The following is a 20119-nucleotide window of genomic DNA, read 5'->3' as shown; positions in this document are numbered from 1 at the left end:
CCCTGCTGTGTTGGGTAGACTGGTGGGATTCCTAAGAAAAGCCTATCTTTCTCTGCCTTCTCCCTGCTCATACTCAGCTGTATCCTCAAAGATCGACTTGCTAGCAAGTATTTTCTCAGACTAGAAAGGGCAACATACTTCATCCAGAAGTCTGGAGATACTAGTGTGGCCTGGGAAGGATGAGCATCATGACAGCTGTATGAAGAAAATTAATGGCAGTTGTCTTTCCCTCTGGTAAATTTTAATGTTGTCCAAGAAAAAACAAAATTATTGGCAGAGCCCTTTGTTTTTATTTGTTTGTGTCTAAGGAGTAATATGCCTGGTATGCTAGCAAAAGGAGATGCTTACTGCAAGAAAAGCAATATTTAATATAAGAACCCTTTTCTACAAGAAAAAAGTATTTCTGATGTGTGTGTAGGGGAAGGAATCATTAAAAGCATAGGATTTTTCAAGCAGCTCTAAAGTACAAAGTTTCCAGAGATTTGAAAGACCTTTCCTCATTCTCTCTCTGACAAAAAAGACTAAAGAAAGTTAGGAAGGGATTCCTCAGGTTCCACAAGTTCAATGACTGCAAATAAATTGCAACTGTGCTGCAACTAAAGAGCTTTTGCACTGTATTTTTTTATGTGAGCTGTATTCTTTTGGAATATTAATTATTGACACTTTATACAGCTTGCAAATATAATTGCGTGTTTAGGCTTCTTGCTAGAGCTGTTGTTTTTCTTAAGAATTTTTCCATTGTGGAAATTTTCTAACTGAGATATTCAGTTTCAGTGAGAATTGTTACCAATCAAAATGTTCATTGTTGCTTGTATGGTTTCATACATAGATAATTTTAAAGAATTGTTGTATGTTAAATATGCTGTAACCACACTGTACCCTCTGTCACAGAATCAGCCTTTCAGCTCTTGGTTCAGTATTAATAACAGCAGTCAAAATACAATTGCTTCATAATTACAGCACTATACAGGACCACTGATTCCTCTGTTGCTTAACTCATGGTTATAAGGTGGGCGAGGACTGAAGAGAAAAACAGAAGAGGCAGCTGAAAAGGAGGGTATTTATTTTAATTTCCTCTTATGAAGAAGATTCTACATTTTCCCCAGCACTTTCACATTTGAACCTTCCAAAATCGTGAGAGCTAGCAAAAATGAAGAGTAAAACAAGGTATGTTTGTTTTTCTCTCTTTCTCTCTCTTTTTTTTTTTTTTTTTTTTTTTTTCTTTTTTGGTGTGGAAAGGCTTCATTTTAGGCAGCCAAGCAGAAAAGAAACCCCAAGAGACACTGCCTGATTAACAAGTCTCTTGGGGGTTGGCAGTGAGTTCTGCAAGGTTGAAAGCAAACTTCATGTAACTGCTGGCACTTGTTCCACATGGGAATAGTAAGTTCATTTTTGTGTGCTTCCTGATGCTCGCTCTGTGGTTGTGAGCTGATAGAGGGCAGTGCTTCAACTTCCTGAATTCTCTAAATAAAGCATCCATTCTGTATAGATATTTTTAAAGAAAGAAACACTGTATTTTCTGCTTTAATGGAGTTTTCATATCTGGCTCTTTGAATGAACAACTTCAGTTGTTAAACAGTTGCAAACTTATTCCAAAAGGCTTGAATGTCTTGCAAGGAAAATATCTTCACTTGAATGGCTTGGAGCAGCTCTCAAAAGTTTATTTACATAGCTGTTGTATTGTGCTGCAGTTTGAAGGGCATCCAGGTTTTTTCTTTAATCTAAACTCTTACTAAAATAACAACTTCATTTTTTACTATTTCTAAGTGTGTTTCTTTCAAGAGATTATTATAGCAAACCAACAAGTATTTAAATACATGAAATAATACATACACTAGCTGGTACAAATTCTGATGTAGCAAACAGCAAGTCAGCCAGTCCCTGTCCACATGTGCATGTCATAATGTGAATGACAGGTGTTCAAGGATAATGACAACACAAAATTTATCCCCATGCCTTAGTGAAGCCCTCGAAAAATCACTTGTGAGAGCTGCTCATTTTCAGGGCCATCTCTGATGTCAGGAAAATGTATGTTTACCTCCAATGGAAAGACCTTTAAAAAAGTTATGAATGTAGCCATAATATCCTGTTCTAACTTAAATAGGTTGAATAAATTGAGTAGACCAGCAATGAATGTTTCACATCCTGTTTTTCTCTTATTTTCAGCCAAATAACTACACTTATTTTACATGATTCATGGGACTCCTGTTGGATTATGTTACTAAAACACATTTATCTTTATCATTTTTTTTTTCCTCTGGGGTATTTTTTTTTTTAACCAAATGCTTAATGTTCTGTTTGGTAACAAAACCAGCATATTGGTTAAAACAACATCTGTAAAGAGTTAACTCTCATGATGGGCAAAATGAGTCCCAGGAGCTATCTAGATATCAAGAAGTCATCTAGTGCTCTGTTGTTTGCTACAGGCAAAATAAAACAAAGCACTACCAGCAATAAATCAATTAATGTGTGTGGGTATTGTCAAAATAAACTGTTCTGGCTCTCTGATATACTCTTGGCCAGATAATGTTGTCTTTTGTATGTCCAAATGTTTTGAAATACCATTGTGCTCAAGGAAAACTTAGACTATCTCAAATACAGACATCCACAAGGTGAAAGGTGTCATCCGTTCTTGTGGGAAACTTCATTTGGTGTCTTTAAAAGCTAAGCTTTCCTCAGGTAAGCTGTACCTGTACGTTGCTTGAGATAAGTACATTAAAAATATTCTGACTAGACCTGGGCTTAAAGATCAGAGCTAGATTTTTAAATATCAAAATATCTGGATTGTTCTGATCTCTATTCTTTTATGCCCATTGGAAAGACAGGAAGCAAAATGAAAGCTTTGGGTCTAAACCCTCTTATACTTGCATGCTAAAGCTCTGGGGTGTGTGGATTTTGGCCTAGCCCCATCTATATCTATTGTACCAAACAGTTAAAGGCATTCTTCTCTTCTCACTTTTCTCTTGCAGCTGGAAGGCACTATACTCCGCTTTCATGAAAACAAACATCAATGCTGCTTCTTGTATAAGCCTCTAATTAGTCTAGTTTGCTTTTACTAAAGTGGCCTGTATCTGTAACTTCATACAAGAGGTAGATTGTGCAAGTTTGGGATTAAGGTCTTCTCAATGTGACAATTTTCAAATCTATAAAATACCTGACTTCTGTCAGGAGCCTCTCCTATTTATATAAGATGAACAGGAAATTCAGATACCTTTCTAAGATGCAAACAGTAGAAAAGAAATAAGAATATGATGACTTCGACCTATCTTATTTATTTTTTTGAGTTTAAGGTCAATATTGTGCATTTTTACATCTAAAGTGGATGTTCAAATGCTGCAATGGAGTGCTTTTTTTGACCTCTCAGTAGGTAAACTGCTTCTCTTCTGAGCCTCAGTAGTGAAATGAGCATCAATATCTAGGATGTAGAACTCATGATAAAATTTTCCTGCATTAAAATACTGTCAATATTTTAATAGAGATGTTTAATATCAGAATACCGCTGCAAGAATCACTAGCAATAGATGCTTCTCTGAAAATAAGTATTAGACTATACATGGAAGTTGACTAAGAAAGACCTTATGAGTCTTGCAATGTACACACACTTGTCATGTATGTCCATTAGCGCAGTCTGTCAGCACTAGCTGGTGATTTTTGCATCTTGGTCCTATTTAATGGAGAAGCATGTATTCCTAACTCCAGAACACAAGATTACCAGAGATAACTACTGGAAAGCATATTATATTTATGGACTAAGCAACCTCACCTTCACCCTGCAGCTAATTACAAAATTAAAAATAGTAGTAAAACTATTCATGTTTATCAACCAATTCTGTTTATTTCTACTCCAGAAAAACTAAGCAATATTCCATTACCATCCTTGACCATGCTTTATATGCTATAAAGACTTGTTACGACAAAATCTTGTTTTATTTTAATTTTCCTGATATTATCTCCATAAAACTAACAGTTAGAAAAGTGTGATCATTCATTTTAATAAAAGGTCTGTAATGCTTTTTAAAAACGCTAGAGAAGCCTCTGTTGCTACTGAAGTTTTCTATCTGAGAGAGATGATCAGCAAGACTTCCTCAGATCTCCTTTCCCAGTGTGATGTTCACACCAGTTTTAAGACTTAGTCTAGAAAAGCAGGTGAGTGCTTATTTATTTTCAGCCTACAAATAATCTATTAACTTCAGCAAGACTGGCTGTTTCCGTGAGATGGGCTTAAAATGAAACATAATGGTGTTAAATAGTGGCTACCTTTGGGATTTGACCTCAACTTTTTTCACGCAGAAAAGAAAAATGTTGATTTTTATGCAACTCAGTTCAACAATAGTTGTCACTGCTGGGAAGTGGATCAAGATTTCCAATTCACTTCATGTATATCACTAGAAAGCTGTGTGGTGGTGAGCGCTTTCAGCTGCTAGTGTGCTTGAATCTCAGCTGAAAGGAACAAACCGAGAAATGAAGGGGAATGCACTTGGTGCCTTGGTTTTCTTGAGGGGGAAAGATACAAAGACGATTGAAAGTGTAGGACTCTTATCCTATCAGTTTGAGTTTGGCCACAGTAAGCAAATGCTAAGTATTTTCTAAAATGACCTAAGCTAACCTCCTTATAGTTCTGGAATATGCAGGCCCCATCCAGCTCCCTATACACAGGCATCTCCTGCTGTCTAGGGCAAACCTAAGCGATATAGTCCTGCTTCTCAGTTCTGCCTGGAAGGCTGTGGGTGTCCCATATGTTGCTGACAACCCATAGGGATGTCTCCCAGGATGTTTCAAACAGCACTAAATACCTATATTTAGGCACCAGAGTTGAACTAGAGTAGGGGTGGTCCAAAATGCTGATTTGCTCTCAGGCCCATGGTAGTTTTGGCTCCAAAGGACTGGCAAACTCACTGCTAGGCCAAATTCTAAAGTTTGTTCTCAGGAAAATTTCCACTCAGCTAATGAATGTCAGAATTTCATTTGTGGGTAGGAAACATGATACCTCCTTGGCTAAAGTGTCTTAATTAGGTAATTAAAACATGGTGTAAAATAGCTGAGATAAACAGGGCCCAGGAGGCAAAGGATATTGGCAATGCATTGTAAAGCCTTTGCTGCTCGGTCCCTGGTTTCAAACTCTCCAGAGCTGTGTTTTCATGACATTAAAATGTGCAAGTCCTCTATATAACAACTCCACGGAGTCTTATTACAGACTCCAGGATCAATGTTTTTCACTTAGCTAGCAAATGGACTGGGAGCCTTAGCTTCTCTCCCAGCGTTAGTGAGTGTACACTGCTCCAATTTTCAGTATCTAAGTATGATTATATTTTAATGTAGTCCAAATCTGGGATTTAATATCTATATTTTTGCAGCATTTTGAAACACCTCATCCTCAGTTTTCCTGTTCAGGGGCTGTTTCCAGAATAAGAGCTATAGTGTTCTGGCACCCCTTCTATCCAATCTGGTCTCACTGATGCAGCAGCACTTAACTTCCCTGTTTCCTTCCCACTGTCACCTTTGCTATTCTCAGCTTAGTGTCACCTACTGCTCATTCTCCTTCAAGCCTGGGCCTGTCACCAGCTGTCGGACTCTGTTCATGCTAAGCATGTAACAGAAAGAAGAGGCAAATCCAGAATATTCAGTACTCAAAAGCAAAAGGGGAAATCCTAGGATGCCATAACTGTTTCCTTTAGATACTACCTGGTAAAGCTTTTTATGGCTTGACTTTAAAGACTCAGCATTTCTGATGTCAGGAATTTATTATGCTTAGGAAAAGTAAGATAAGGCTGGAATCTGTGGATGTGGGAAATTGAGTATGAGCTTGAAACCTGTAGCTTATTATTCATTTCCAGCAGCCTGCACTGTACATTCCTGCAACCAGATTTATATTCTTATCGCTTGAGAGTTGGTATTTGGTCATGCTGTTAGGCCTGGGTGAACTGTTGCTATTTTTTTTTAATCTAAACAATCTGTTTGTTGGAAAAAATATACTGGGCAACCAGTACTACTGCTGAATTTCAGTGTGAATAGGGCAGTAGTCTGTGCGTGGAAAAAGGTGAGTGGAAAAAAAAAAAAAAGTGGAAATATTTTGACTCTCAAACCCTCGGTTGAAATTAAACTTTTGTTTAAAAAGAATGCACAATATTCTTAAAAATAAGAACCCTGCCCTTGAAGCAGCCATTCCTTTGAGCAGGACCTTTCGATCAGTGAGGTTTCATGGGCCGTTATTTTGGTTTGAGCAATGAGCTGAAGTGCTGTCACTTGCCAGAGAGCGTGTGCGCCTTGCAGCTTGCATGCCCTGTGGTTGCGCTGTATCCCTCCGACAGCTCTGGTGGAGAGGGAGAGGTGGGGGCCCTGTCCCAGTGTGCCGGGCGAGAGCCCGGGACCTTCTCGCCTGGCTGAGTGCTGGAAGCTGGGACTATCTCCCGGCTCATCAGGAGCAGAGGCTTCCAGAGGGATTGGCTAGTCGAGGTGTTTTTCTGAAAGCAGTGGCAAACTTTCTTATAGAAATACTTATGCTGGGACTACCTAGGAGGGCTTTTTTTTTTTTTTTTTTTTTTTTTTTGGAGGGGATTGGATTTACTTTCTTAAGTGTCATAAAACGGAGGACTACACTAGCTGGCGATCAGACAAAACGTGGCTGCGTGTCACCACCCCCCCCCCCCCCCGGACGAAGCTGCGCGAGGGTCGACCATCCTGCGCGCCATGCCCCCGCGCCTCCCTTCGCCCACCGTCCCCCTGTCTGGCGCCCTTGGCAGCGTCCCCTTGCCCACCGCGAGCTACCCCGGAGGCCCGCGGGGAGCTCCCGCAAGAAGTTAAGGGATAAGCAACTCTCCCTTGGAGCGAAGGGGAGCCGCGGGGGCAACGGAGCTCGAGGCCGTTAACGGCCCCCAACGGCCGCTCTGCCCCAAGGGGGAGGGGCGGCGTCGCGCGAGCCCGGGGAGGGGGGAGGGGCGCGGAGAGGGCTCGCGGGGCACGAGGGCGGGCGGGCGGGGAGGCGCGGAGCCGGCGGCAGCGGGGGGGGTGGTGGCGGGAGGAGGAGGAGGAGGAGGGACGTCGCGGGGGGAGGAGGCGGAGGCGGCGCGGAGGGCCGTGGCGGTCCGCGGAGGGCAGCGGCGCCGCCGCGCCGCTCATGTCAGGCTGCGCCCGCCGCGCCGGAGGGGCCGCGGTGATCCCTGCGGCTGGGCACGGCTCGCCGCTGGCGGCTCGCTTGCTTCCTTCAATTTCCCTCCCCCACGACTCCCCTGCCCCAAACGTCCTTTTTTTTTTCTTCTTTTTTTAAAAATTATTTTTGGAGGAGGAGAAGTGCGAAATTAGCCAAAAATGAGCCAAAATGTCTGAGAAAATGTCCAGCTTTCTGTACATCGGGGACATCGTGTCCCTATACGCAGAGGGCTCGGTCAACGGATTCATCAGCACCCTGGGGTAAGCAGCGGGCCGGGCCACACCGAGCCGAGCCGAGCCGAGCCGAGCCGAACCGGGCCGGGCCGGGCCGGGCCGTGCGGGGCGGCGACCCGCGGGTACCGCGGCGGCAGCACAGGAAGCGGCAGCGGGGCGCGCTGCGGCGCCGCGGCAGAGAGCAAAGTAGGAAGTGATTTAAAAGAAAGGGGAGGGAGAAAATAATAATAGTAATTAAAAAATTAAGCTCTTGTGGCGCCCCCCGCCTCCCCCGGGGGAGCGAGGCCGGCGGTGGTGGCGGCGGCGCTGCGCTGCAGCGCACGGTTACCGGCGCAGTCCGGGACCCTGCCCGAATACGTGAAGGTATTCGTTATTTTGAGCTAGAGCTGCCGAGTTTTATATTTTATTTTATTTTATTTTATTTTATTCTATTTTATTTTTGCAGCACGTGTTTGAGAATTTTTGTTGAAGATGCAAAGGGCAAAAAACTTGTCTATCTTTGCTCATCAACTTGTTCCTCGTGCATCCCTTTAATTCTGGCATGTGTTTGCCTGTAGTCTTATCTGTGGTTGTTAATAATCAGATATTCAGTTTCACGGGGGTTGCTTTTTCTATGAGTTTTTTATTTATTTCCCCCCCTCCCCCTTTGCAGAATGGAAAGATATAGTTTAACTGTGGCTACTTCCCTGAGCAACTTTTGCTTATGTGAGGTTTTTATTAACCTTGAACACTTTAAATCACCTTTTTGGAATCCCAGACAGAAAACCATAATGAATGCCTTGAGGAGCATATTAATATCTTTCTGAAAACCATCACTGTAGCATGACTGTAGTGACATTTCCCAAGGGTGCAGTGGTTCCTTCTGATGTTAGTAAGAGCTGCAGTAGTTTCCATGATTTTTTGACACGTCCAAAGTAAGCATGTCCTTAAACATGTTTGTCCGTGGATATGTCTCCTGCATTGCACTGAATCAGTGATTCAACTGACAGAGCAGCTCAGACTCTAGCTGGATATCGGCGTGAATTGTTGCTTAAACGCGAGCTCTACCTTGAGGATTGCAGTTGAACAAATATATTCCTTGCTAAGGCTGTGTTTTGATCTTCTGTTAACTAGCACGTATTGCTTGGATGTTGCTCTTGTACATCACGTTAGACTGGCTGTGTCCTGAGAGCTCTTTGGTGGGGGACAGTAGGGGAAAGTAAGGAGAGTGCTGAACTTCTAACAGTGAATGTATGCCCATATGTCTGTGCCACTTTGAGTGGTAGTTATGGAAAAAAAGCTGGCGTTCAAGAGCCCTTATTTTTTTATTTTATTATTACTTCCTATCCTTGCTGTTCACTCACTTCATCTGCTACAAACATATTCCCATGGTCTGTTTCTCTATTTGTAAATTCTGTGCCTTTTCTATTTGTGACTCTGTTTTGTCTCACATCTGCTTTTATTCTGCTGACTCCTAGCATTTAAAATCCTATCTGAAAATCTACTTTCTGCAATTTTTAACCATTGGATGTTGCTTCTCATTCTTGTAACCCCTGTGTTTTGTCTGCATTGACATAAGTAGTTGTTGAGTTGTTTGGTTTTGTTTTTGTGTTGTCTCATTGCTGTGTCCTGTTACCTAGCAATCTGGCGAAAGCTAAATTTGCCATACTTTACATTTACTTTTCATCATCTTTTCTAAGATATGTGCCTCCTTCCAGAGAGTACCTGCTTGTGTGCAGTTCCTGACGTTTGTGCTGTGACTGTGGCATGTGTGCTGTGGCGTAGCTATGCGTTGCTTGGGAGCATCATACCACAGTCTGGAGTTCGTTGATTCCCACTTATATCCCTGTGCATTTGGGCAGAGCTTTTACTCCCATCCATGGGGAGCCAGGATCAAAGCTTGCCTAAGGCACTTGGAAGCTCCACAGCAGGAGAAGTAGTTGAACGGCAGCCCAAGCTAATGCTCTAATGAACAGGCTGTCAACGGACTGCTTGAGGCTTTCTTTTAGTAAGGAGCCTGCTAACCCTTCAGTGCCATGCACCTGCGGTGGACCTGTGTTTCTGCTTCCCTCATCAGGAGGAGGCTCTCTGGCTCCCTCCTTTTTATTCTCTGATGAAGGGATCTGCGTGCTGGAGAAGGCATTACTTTGGATCAGACAAGACACTTGTATCTCTTCTTCAGCAGCAGGACAGGAATTCGGGAGTATTAACGTAGCTCTGTTAGTTCTTCAGTACAGCCTTTTTTTGTGCCTGGCTCCCTGGCACAGTAGAGGCAGCTGAGGAGCTGAAGGCCTTGAAGGAAGTGTGAAGTCGCCAGGGGAAAACTCCTATGTCTGTTCAATAGCAATGTTGACCTCTCTACTGGTGGTACAGAAATTTGTACAGAAATTTAAAGTTATGATGCCAGGTAATATCTGTGCCAACTGTTGCAAGTACTGCCTTGGGACCAGCTGCAGTGACACAGAGGCAGACACACCAACAGTAAGTTCAGAGAAGATACTTGTCCAGATGAGCATTTGGTGTGCAACTGTTCATGAACTCCATCTCCTGCATACCTACAGGTCCTCTGTTCAGAGCAAGGTGCACCTCATCTTCCAGAGATGCCGCTTATTTCTGAGGCCAAAGTGGAGTAAGTGCTGGAATGATTGCTCACTTGCTTGATCTGACTAGTGTAGGTCTTTGTTTTACTACTCTTGCCTATATTGCTCAGGGTGCTGTTTTGATAGGTGCTAGGAGAGGACGATAAATTGTCACGTTGCTTACTCTTGAGTTCATTATTAAGTCCATCAGATAGTCTAATGTAGTTGCAAGAACTTTAAATCCACATCAGGTCTAGTGATTCTGAAACAGAGAGAGAGTTCTGTTTATTTTAACCTGTCAAAGGCTAATTGTTTCTTAAACAAATCATGAGAAAGGCTGTTCTATAAATAAGATTAAAAGAAACAAAAAAAGCATACAGCACCTCTCCGAGTGGGGAAGTCAATCATGTAAGCTGACCTAACTCCTAAAAGAGTTGAATGAGCTTAACAAATTTGTTTCAAGGAGGAGATTTCTAAGCAAAGTTTTGTACTTGTGTATTTTGAACATTTTTGCTCACTTGCTGATGCAGCAATTTTCACATGCTCAGTTTCCCCAGGAAACTTAAAACCAAAGAGAAGATGTGGCTGAGCTGCTAGGGTCAGGTGTAGGATCTGCTTCATACCTGCCTGAATGAGGATGTGGAAATCTTCCTCTTGTGCTGTAGCCAGGTGGTGTAGAGAACTTGTTCAGGAGGTGAGCGATCCCAAGCGTGTTCCTTTTTCGGCTGGTAGAGTTTGCGTCTGTGTCTCCTGTCCTGTATCCAGGAGAGCATGCTAAGAGAAGAGCTGAAGACAGGAACGCCTCTCCAGACCTCCCTCTACCAAAAGTGTTCAAGGTTTGCTGGAGCAGAGAAATTCTGGAAGTGGGGACCAAAAGATTGAGTCATGTCTGTGAGGAGGAAGGAACCTGTGTTCCTGTCCTCCTCTGAGAACTGTTTCTTTATTTACTATAAACAGATGTTGGATGAGAAACAGACTCAGCTCTGCTTTCAGATTTGATCCCTTTTAGTCAGAAGAGGAAACTGAACCTCTCTTCCGCATCTAGGGTTAGCGTGTGGGCTGCTGGATGGGGGCAGGGGCAGAGCAGGCAGTGCTGCACCTGAGTCTTCCTTTTGTATCCATGTTTTAAAAGAAAACTGTAGAACCTGGTTTTTGAAAGAAGAGACATGAACACCTGTCTTCTGAGGGGGGAGTGTTCCAGACTGGTGCCCCCAAGGGGATGGGGGCACCTCTGAATAATTTTAAAGGAGAAGGTTTGTGGCTCAGAATTTGTATTGGCTACTGCAGGTTTTGGGTAGCAGCGGTACTGAGAGTCCAGGTAATTCCCAGCTCAGTAGTCTGCCTGGGTTTGGATCTTGCTGAAGTGCTGATGTGTAATTTTCTGATCTCAAGGCTTTGTGAACCTTTTTTTTCCCTTTTAAAAATGGGAACGCTTTTTAATATGTAAACTGATAGTCTTGCAGTTTAGTACCGATGTTTGGGAAAAGGAATTTCCATCCATGGGTAATTTTCTGGCATTTCAAATATATTTTGTTCTAGATTGCTGGACAATGTTTTACTAACAACATTTTTCACAGTTCACTTTGTTTTGACTTACATATTCTATTTTAATCTTAATATTTTCGTTATTCCTTTGGATTTAATATCATGTATTATAATGAAGAGTAACACCAGTATTTTATACGATAACCACAATAGAGTACTTTTTTTTTTTAACCAGAATTGTAATTTAAATGACAAAAAGATAAGATTTTTTCCCCCTTTTTGAGTTCTCAGTGTCTATGCAGTTTGAGGCTTTACATCACACAGGAAATGTGTGACATCACCCAGGTAATTTGGCGATGCCAGACAAGGAATGTCTGTATTGTAAGTTGTCCTAGGCTAATGTCTGAACCTCAATACAGAGACCAGCTTTCCCAATATTTTGGCAGTAAGCGTTGGCAATGAACTAGAGCTACTGTTAACTACTTTTTGATACAATGAGAGGAAAAAATGTACTTGAGGGAGGTGGAAAAAAAAATAACAGTAACTGCTAGCATCAGCTGTTGGAAAGCTTGACACTGGCCCTGTTAGTCACCATCAGTAGCTGCATTCCTGTCTCACCTCCATAAATGTGCTTCTGTGCTCTAGCAGCTAGAAGCCTCATGGAACAAAATTAATGGGGCATGCAGCAGGAGCTCTCTGTTGGGTAATATATGACTATGGATGATCAGGAGTGCCAAGACTTACTCCTAACAAGCAGCAGAAAATGTATTCTAGAGTATTCATATTCATTGCCTTGAGTTTCATGTCGATTTGTCTTGTACAGCTTCTGTTAATTTGTAGGAGTGCTTGCTATAGCTTTCTTACTTGAAGTGAGTTGCAGAGGTTTGCTCAGGCTCCCTAACTAGGCTCCTGTCCGTTAGTTGTCTTGCTGAGCTTGAACTTCACACACAGATTGAATCAGTCTTCCCTGATGAGGAGACAAGACTAAGTAGAAAGTGTTAACGGAATGGTGTAAATCAAAATGTGCAAAGACTGTGCAAACTAAAACATATCTTCTTGGGGGCCTAAGAAATGGTACTGAGAGCAAAGATGTAGTGACTGATCATGCTTACACCAATGTAGTATTTTCATCAGTGCACAGACTTTTTTTTTCACTCTTCTCTCATTCTGCCTGAAAATATGAGCTATGATTAAGGAACAAAATATATGTTATTTAATTAATAGCAAATTTTTCTTTCTTTTGTCTGCTGACAAAATGTAATTAGTCAGGAAAGAATGAAAAGCCTGTAGAAAGTGAAAGCTGTCCTTTCACAACATAAGTTAAAATTGCCCCTAATTTGATTGTGATACATGCAGAATCAAATAATACGTAGAAGAGGAGAAGGAAGATGAAATTCGGCTTTGCTGTGGGCAAAAATAGTTCTGTGTTTTATTACCTAGATTCTTTATCCTCCTGCCTGACAATGCCAGTGATATTTGCTAGTTTTGATTGTGTGTTTCTAAAGACATTTTTTTCTGCTCTGTTTTCAGAAATAGGTTCTCTGTATATCCCTCCTAATGCCACTCGTTTGAATTCTGCAACTACTTTGAATTTAGGCTCATTTAACTGTGAACAGGATTTGGCCCATTTTATGACATTTTTCAGCTGTATGATGTGTTTCTTTTCTATAATGACTTTCTGAAGCATAAGCTTTGTTATATGCCTTATTAAATACCTTCATTGATCTTGCAATAAATGCCACGGGAGCAAAGATGCAGACATTTAAATAAAACTATCTTACATGCCTCAGTTCAATGCATATATCAAAGCTATATCCTCTGTAGTTATCCACTCGCATTAACAGTTAGGCATTGCTCCAGCTGTGCCATTCATAATGAACTTATTTTGATGCTCCTCTCAAATATTCTAACAGCAATGCCATCTTTAGCTAAACAATGCCACAAAGCTATTCATAAAGCATTCTTATGGGAGTGCAGCAAGTAGTAAGCCTCAGAGGTGGTTGGTTTGTTTCAGAAAATTTACTTGCACACAGAATGCAGCTTGAGCGAGAAGGAACATAGGATTAGACTTGATTACAGTATTATGATTTATGAAACTGTACACTGATGTGTAATCTCTTTGGTTCAAAGAGCTCACTAGCAAAGGACAAACAGAAGTGGACAGAAAATGGGGGCTACCCAAAGACTCAATTGATATAATATAAAAGTGAATTTACCTCTAAGCAGTGCAGCAGTGATGGAAGTAAGAGCGGACTCAAGTTAAGACAAATGGTAAGGCAATTATAACTTCAGTAATTCTCAGTTGGGCTATGGGTAATGTGGAAAGTGGTAGGGATAGAGAGGGGAGATTGTTTAATGTACATGACTCTCTACTTTTACATAATGAGGGATTGACTGAACAGTCTTTACTGACTCATTTGGAAACAAAGTTGTCCTAAATTTTGAAAGTATCACAGAAAAAAGGAGTCAAATCAGGCTTTGACTTCTCTAGCTTACAGCGTTGTCTTATAGGAAACACATAAACCTTTGGTTAGTGGGCTTATAGGAGGTGTTGCATTTCACTGAACCTTGAGTTGTTCAAAACCCATTACTCTTCACTGTTAATGGTGCAAATAGCTTTGTGATATTTCATAATAAACAGTCTCACACATCAGTCAAGCAATAGCAATGTCCTCTACATGTGTATCTAAAGCTTATGAAAGTCAGATTTCTGCTTGCTTTGAAGGTTCCTTCTTGTTACTTCTTGTGTGAAAGAGACCAGTGATGTTCAAGTGTAAGTTGAATATGCTCAAATAGGGATGTTTATGGAAAAAATGGAGGAGAAGGGAGAGTGAATGGTAGTTCAACATACTACTTCTTTTCTTGTCTGAGTGCTACATTTTTATCACTTATTCAGAGAGGAATAATTTAATATATTAAGGACATAAATAAAAATTCTTATGACTGATTATTTTGAACCTTCATTTGTATTATTTATAAATTGGATTCCATCTCATTCCTGGAATCAGTAGTTCTGCTAATACATACGTGTCTAGACATTTCTTGACAAGATTTTGTTTTCAGCTGTGAATAATGATGCTAAGCCATGACTGCTTGGACTGACGGTAAGTGCCTTGGGCTGAATGTTTTTGTGTAGGAAGGTTTGGATAAAATGGCTTGACCATTTCCGGGAATGAGATAGGCAAAAATGGGATAGGCAAGAATGCATTGGTTACCTCTTCTTGAAAAAAAAAAAAAAAAAAAAAAACAAAAAAAACCTCTCAGGTATGTGTTGAGACTCTTTGTAAGTTACAGCACTGTCTTGAAATCCACTTCTCCTCTGGCATGAAGGGTTTGTCTTTTCTGCTTCTTCGAAAATTTGTCCAGTTTGGCAGCTATGAGTTGAAAAAAATCTTGTTTAGACTACTATGGCAATATAGGCTTTTCTTGAAACTGTGTGTTGCCTTCTGAATGTCTGCCTTTTGCCATAGGGCAGTGAATATTACCTGTTAGAGGTAACTTCTCCTCTGTGTTGGCACTTGGCACTAAGAGGCCCCAAGCCTGACTGTTGGAAATGTATCTGAGTTTCCAGGATTTCCAGCTTCCCATGGTGAGAGGCACAGAAAAGCTTTGTTTGCCCTGCTAGTTGTGTTTCCTGTCTCTGGAGAAGTAAAAAAAAATCATCTTTTGCTACCTGAGTTCACTTTAAATATGAAGACAGCTTAAAATTGAAACAAGAAGTGACATTATAGGAAAGTGAAGATTCTGATTACAAGTTTGGAAACAAAGTTAAACAAGGAAAGCATGTGGCTAAGAAAAAGCAGACTTACAAGACATAAATAACAAGTATGTTTTATTACCTATCGCTTGAGATTTTTGAGGCCTATTTTGGCTGCAGCAGCCAAAATGCTGGGTTAGTAGGCTGTCACTCTAGTAGTGTCTTTGAGACTGCCTGTCCCTATTTAAATCTCTGTCCACTTTTTAATGCTCTTCTGTTTGTATTTATTTGATTGCTGTTAAATAGAAATGCAACTTTGTCTGAAGCATATCTAGTTTATCACTTCAGAGGAGAAACTTCACGGCAAAGCGTTGACCTGGCTGAACCATGTGGACCTGGGCAAGTGCTGCTGGGCTGTCCTGTGGTTTATCTGAGATTGAGCCCCATTTCAGAGCTTGTGGAGTGCTGGTTCTTCTACCTAGGCTCACCTGACGATTCAGCAAGCCCAAGTGAATTGTCATTATAGACTTTTACGGGCATATTTTGCAAACTACGTTCTATCAGTTTTCTGCATTTAACAGTTTGCCTTCTGTACCTTTAGTTTCAAGGGTCCTGTTGTGCCAGTAGGATTTTTTTGGCAATTCGGGATTCTGTCTGTGCTGGACCTGCTCCGCCCTTTGAGGGCTTCACAAGTAAATCATCCGAGCAGGATTTTCCTTACAATTACTTCTTGCTGATGAGAGACCACTGGATTGCTAGACTGCAGTAGAGAAAATGGAAAGACTGTCTCCCCTCTGCTTTCAGTGCTTCTCTTCTGGCATTTGGATAACAAAGAGGAAGTAGGAGCAGAGGGATGTGTTGGTGAGATGGGGTTGAAGTAGTAGAGAAATCAGAAGAGCAAGGGTCCAATAGCTGATATGTCTGTGTGCAGAAAGAGGGAGATGTGTGATGGGAATGATCTGCATAGTCTACGAGACAGCATGTATTGGAAAGGGAGTAGGACAGAACAGGAACAGAAGAGCATGGACAGTTGCTTAGAGGTTTGTAGTATTCTGCTGTCAGAAAATAGCAATGAAAGTTTCTGACAAATTAAAGTTACTGACAAATTGTCTTTTTTTTTTTTTTTTTTTTAATGACTCCACATAGATGAAGGCAGCCTGTGGTATTTCAAATGATGGAGGTCTGTGCTGCATGTCTAGAGTACCAAAGTGGTGATGACTCCAGTTGAGGCTAGTATGATCCCAAACAATAGAATATTTGATTTTTCCTTTTTTTTTTGGTGCTCTTTAGGAAAATATGTAATACTGCCTTCCCTAAGAGAAGAGCTGAGTTACAGAATTCCTCAGAAAGCAGGATTTAGTGGTTTTAAGATTGCTTATGCTACCTTATTCAATTCTATGTAAAAGCATAATATAGTCCTTACTGACCTGATCCCGTACTATCCTTTGTGCTATATTGCTGACTTGCTAGGTGCATATGATGTCTAGTGCTTTTGTAAAAACTTAAAGATTGTATAATGAATTATGGTACTTCCGTAATCTTCCTATATAGTAAATTTTGGACTGATAGATTCATATGAAGTGCCCTTTTAGGTTGATCACTGCCACATGACAAAAGGCATGGAGTTGGACTTTATGTGAAAATATTTGGCAAAAGAAGACTAGAAGAGCATGTCCAAGCACGGTTGGTATTGTTTAACAATATAAATTGAACTTATTACAGCTCTGCTCTGTACAAAGAACAAATATAAAAACAGTAATCAACTTTTTGTTCTTTGACCTCTAACAGATAAAAATCGATCTCGTTAAAAAACCAAAAACAAATCCCTCTGAAATGCAAACTTTTTATCTGAATCACAAAATACAGAATCTTGTTATGATCCAAAACTTGGACGACTTACCTTGATTTTCTTTTAGAGGCTTGTTTGAGTTTCATTTTTTTTTCTTTTATTTTTCCCTGCATTTGACATACGCAAGTTAATGAATGTTCCAGAGAGAGCGCATGTAGTTACAGGAAAGGAAAACAACTGCTTAAACTCACAGTAAGCCCCAATTATTTTGACTTATGTGCCCACAGTTAAAAGACAGAAACACAGGGCTTATGTTTATTTTTTTTACCCTGTGTAAATGTGTGCTAGTTTTATTGTTTGCAGTGCAGGGGTAGCCAGCCACCTTGCTGTCTTTCTACCTCAGTATGGTGGTTTTGATGGAAGTTGGAGGAGCAGGCAGGCAGAAGGCACTGAAGAATCCTTAGGTACCCCTAAGAGATGTATTTTATTTTGCTATGGGGATTTTTGCCTGGCTCCTGTGTGTATCCAGATGCCTGTGAAAACTTGTGTAATTGTACAACTGAGTATTGTGATTTGGAGAATTTTACTAGGCAGCTATAGAGGGCAGCTTTATTGAATGTGACCAGTATATTTTTTTTTCTTAAGCTTTGTAACATGTGACATTTATTATTCATAAAGTCTCAACTCCTAGGGCTTTTTGAATTTTGGATATCTGCTGCTTCCATTTAAGAAAAAGTAATTTACTGTCCCCCATGGACGTAGAGAAAAGCTTGAAAACATAAATAGACACAAATAAAAATTACCTTGAGTTTATTAGTAGATTTGTTTCACTAACTTTAGATCACAAGACCTGGGTTTGGTGGCCTGAAGAATGATATATAAGTACTTTAGTGTAGAAATAGTGCTTTTTGCATGACCTGGATGATAGCATTTTAAAGCTAACTGCACTCAAATTTCTTAGGGGCTCTTTAATTATTTCAGACAACTAAATCAGCAGTGTGCTTTACTAGAATATTCTTGGTCACCTTTTAAAGCTAGTTAATATATTTTATTGTTCAGAAACAGTATGTAAAAAAGAGGAAAATAAAGTGATGTATTGGGAAAAAATGGTATCAATTTTGAAAAAAATTAAGTATATCTTTCTACAGATATGAAAGGTGAAAAATATGGAAATGCATCGCTAAGCAAGGCAATTTCAATTTATTCTTTGATCACTTTTTTGATCGAAGAATAAAAGTTGTGAGGCTACCTACAAAGTTTAAAAAAAGCTGTTTTCCCCTTCATTTTTTTAAAAAGCTATGGTGAGTGAAAAAGGTTAACTGCCTATTCGTAGTATTAACTTTGACATCTTGAACAATTTCTGACTTAGGTTACTGCATTCTGCCAGTGTAGATTCAACTCTTTAGTTTCAGTGAATGCAACATCCTTCTCTTCTTTTTCACTCTTGAGCATGTCTGTCCTAAGACTTCGCTCCTGTGCTGAATCAGGGAACAGTAGGGCCCCATGAGCCTGACTTTTTACAGACAGCTGAAAAATCAGTTAAATGATTTTTTAAAGTGGGATTCTGTTGTTCTAAAATTAGCATATAGAAGATAAATCAGTTTTGCTGATTTAAAAATTAAAAATGTCTCTAATGCTTTTTGGGTTGAGAACAGAACTTAGTAGGTCAAGGTTTAAAGTTGAGCAGGTTTCATAAGTAATCAACTGATGTAATAAGTATTTTGAATTTTAGTGCTATTATCACAACAGTGAATGTTTCAGTGAATACAGGAATTTTAAATTTCAAATAAGGTTTTGAAATATCTTCTTAAAAGTCATAGAATCATAGAATGGTAAGGTTGGAAGGGACCCCTGGAGATCATCTAGTCCAAACTAGACAAAGCGTAGTCTGTACGGGAATTGAACCCGCGACCTTGGCATTAGAAACACCATGCTCTAACCAACTGAGCTAAACCTGCCCCCCTGTCTTCATAGATCAAATTCTTTGTAAAGATTCTGATAATACAAAAAAATCCCTGCCTTTAAATGAAGTAACTTTAAAATAATGTACACAACTTGATTTTTTTTATAGGGGTGTGTGGGGGTGGGGATTTTTTCTGTATCAGGCTGTCTGCAGTTATGTTATATAATGTATATCCCGTTACTTAGAAAAAATAATACAATAATAGCAAAGATTCATGATGTTATTTCTTTTATATGTGGTCTGAGATGTAGGTCCTATATCTGAAAACTTGTAGACTAACAACGCAAGTACATCGTGAGGCAATTTTTTATTTTAATTATTGAAGAGCGTCAAAGTTAAAATCTTCCCTGGCTTCCCTGGCTAGACTTTCAGGATTGCTAATAAATAAATCTGGATTTGATCATGAAATCATTTTGGCATCTGGCTATTCAAAGAGGGCATTACACACTGGAGAACTGCAAGATTCGGGTTAGAGGTATGTTCAATTTGTGTTAGCAGTGGCTTCTCTTGAAAAAACAAAAGCAAGGTTAGGACCTGGCAGGCAAAAAGTCTCGTCTGTATTAACTTTTGTAGTTGAGCAAGTTTTTCTGCCAATGAATACCAATTACTGTATTTTTTTTTTCAGTGAAATATCGAGGATATAGTAAATCATTACATGTAAAGTTCTGTTATAACACCTCATTTGAAGCAATGTTGTACATTAGACTAATACAATCAAACTCATGGTCCATGGGGCCATTCATTCTGATGTACCATTCTATCTGGTCCATCTCCTTTCTCTGGTAGATTAAACCATCTGCTGAAATAAAGCTGATCTTAATATGACCAGTGCCCCTGAGAAGAGTTGGAAGTGGGACAGTGCTTGTCCAGATCTTCATCTGTAAAGTATGTTTAAAGGGCACTATTATAATAAAGGATGGGACAGAGAAGCAGTTTGCACAAGGTCATTAGCAGAGTGTAGAATCTAACACAAGGCTCCATGTTCTGGGTCAGTGCTCTTTTTTATGAGTGTTGATTTAGTACAGTTTTTAATGCTAAGTTGCATAAATTGTTTTATATTGGCTTATTTCATGGTAAGCCTTAACGTTAAGCCAAATGTGACAAAATTAATTAGTTAATTAAAGTTTTCAGCTGTCAAAATTATGTGTTCTAAAGTACATATTTAAAAATGCAGAATGAGCTGCATCATTGTAAGAAAAAAATGCATGCTGAAAAGAGTTTTACACTCGCTGACGTCATCAACATGC

At 40.1% G+C, this 20119-nt stretch overlaps 1 protein-coding gene and 1 non-coding gene across 3 annotated transcripts in view; one reads left to right on the top strand and one right to left on the bottom strand.

Moving 5' to 3' along the window:
- Window positions 1–7108: 7108 nt before the first annotated feature.
- Window positions 7109–20119, top strand: part of ITPR2 (inositol 1,4,5-trisphosphate receptor type 2) — a 283042-nt gene continuing 270031 nt past the window's right edge. For both annotated transcript variants that reach the window (XM_062591989.1, XM_062591981.1), the window contains exon 1: window positions 7109–7407. In XM_062591989.1, the coding sequence (XP_062447973.1) occupies window positions 7316–7407 (92 nt within the window). In that variant the 5' untranslated portion in view covers window positions 7109–7315. The remainder of the gene's footprint in view (window positions 7408–20119) is intronic.
- TRNAR-UCU (transfer RNA arginine (anticodon UCU)) lies at window positions 18792–18867 on the bottom strand. The gene has a single exon. It is a non-coding gene; the product is annotated as a tRNA-Arg (tRNA).

This window comes from Rhea pennata, chromosome 1 (genome assembly GCF_028389875.1).
Source record: "Rhea pennata isolate bPtePen1 chromosome 1, bPtePen1.pri, whole genome shotgun sequence".
Classification (NCBI taxonomy): domain Eukaryota; kingdom Metazoa; phylum Chordata; class Aves; order Rheiformes; family Rheidae; genus Rhea; species Rhea pennata.
The sequence above is the reverse complement of the archived record's forward strand: the minus strand, read 5'-3'. Positions and strand labels throughout refer to the sequence as shown.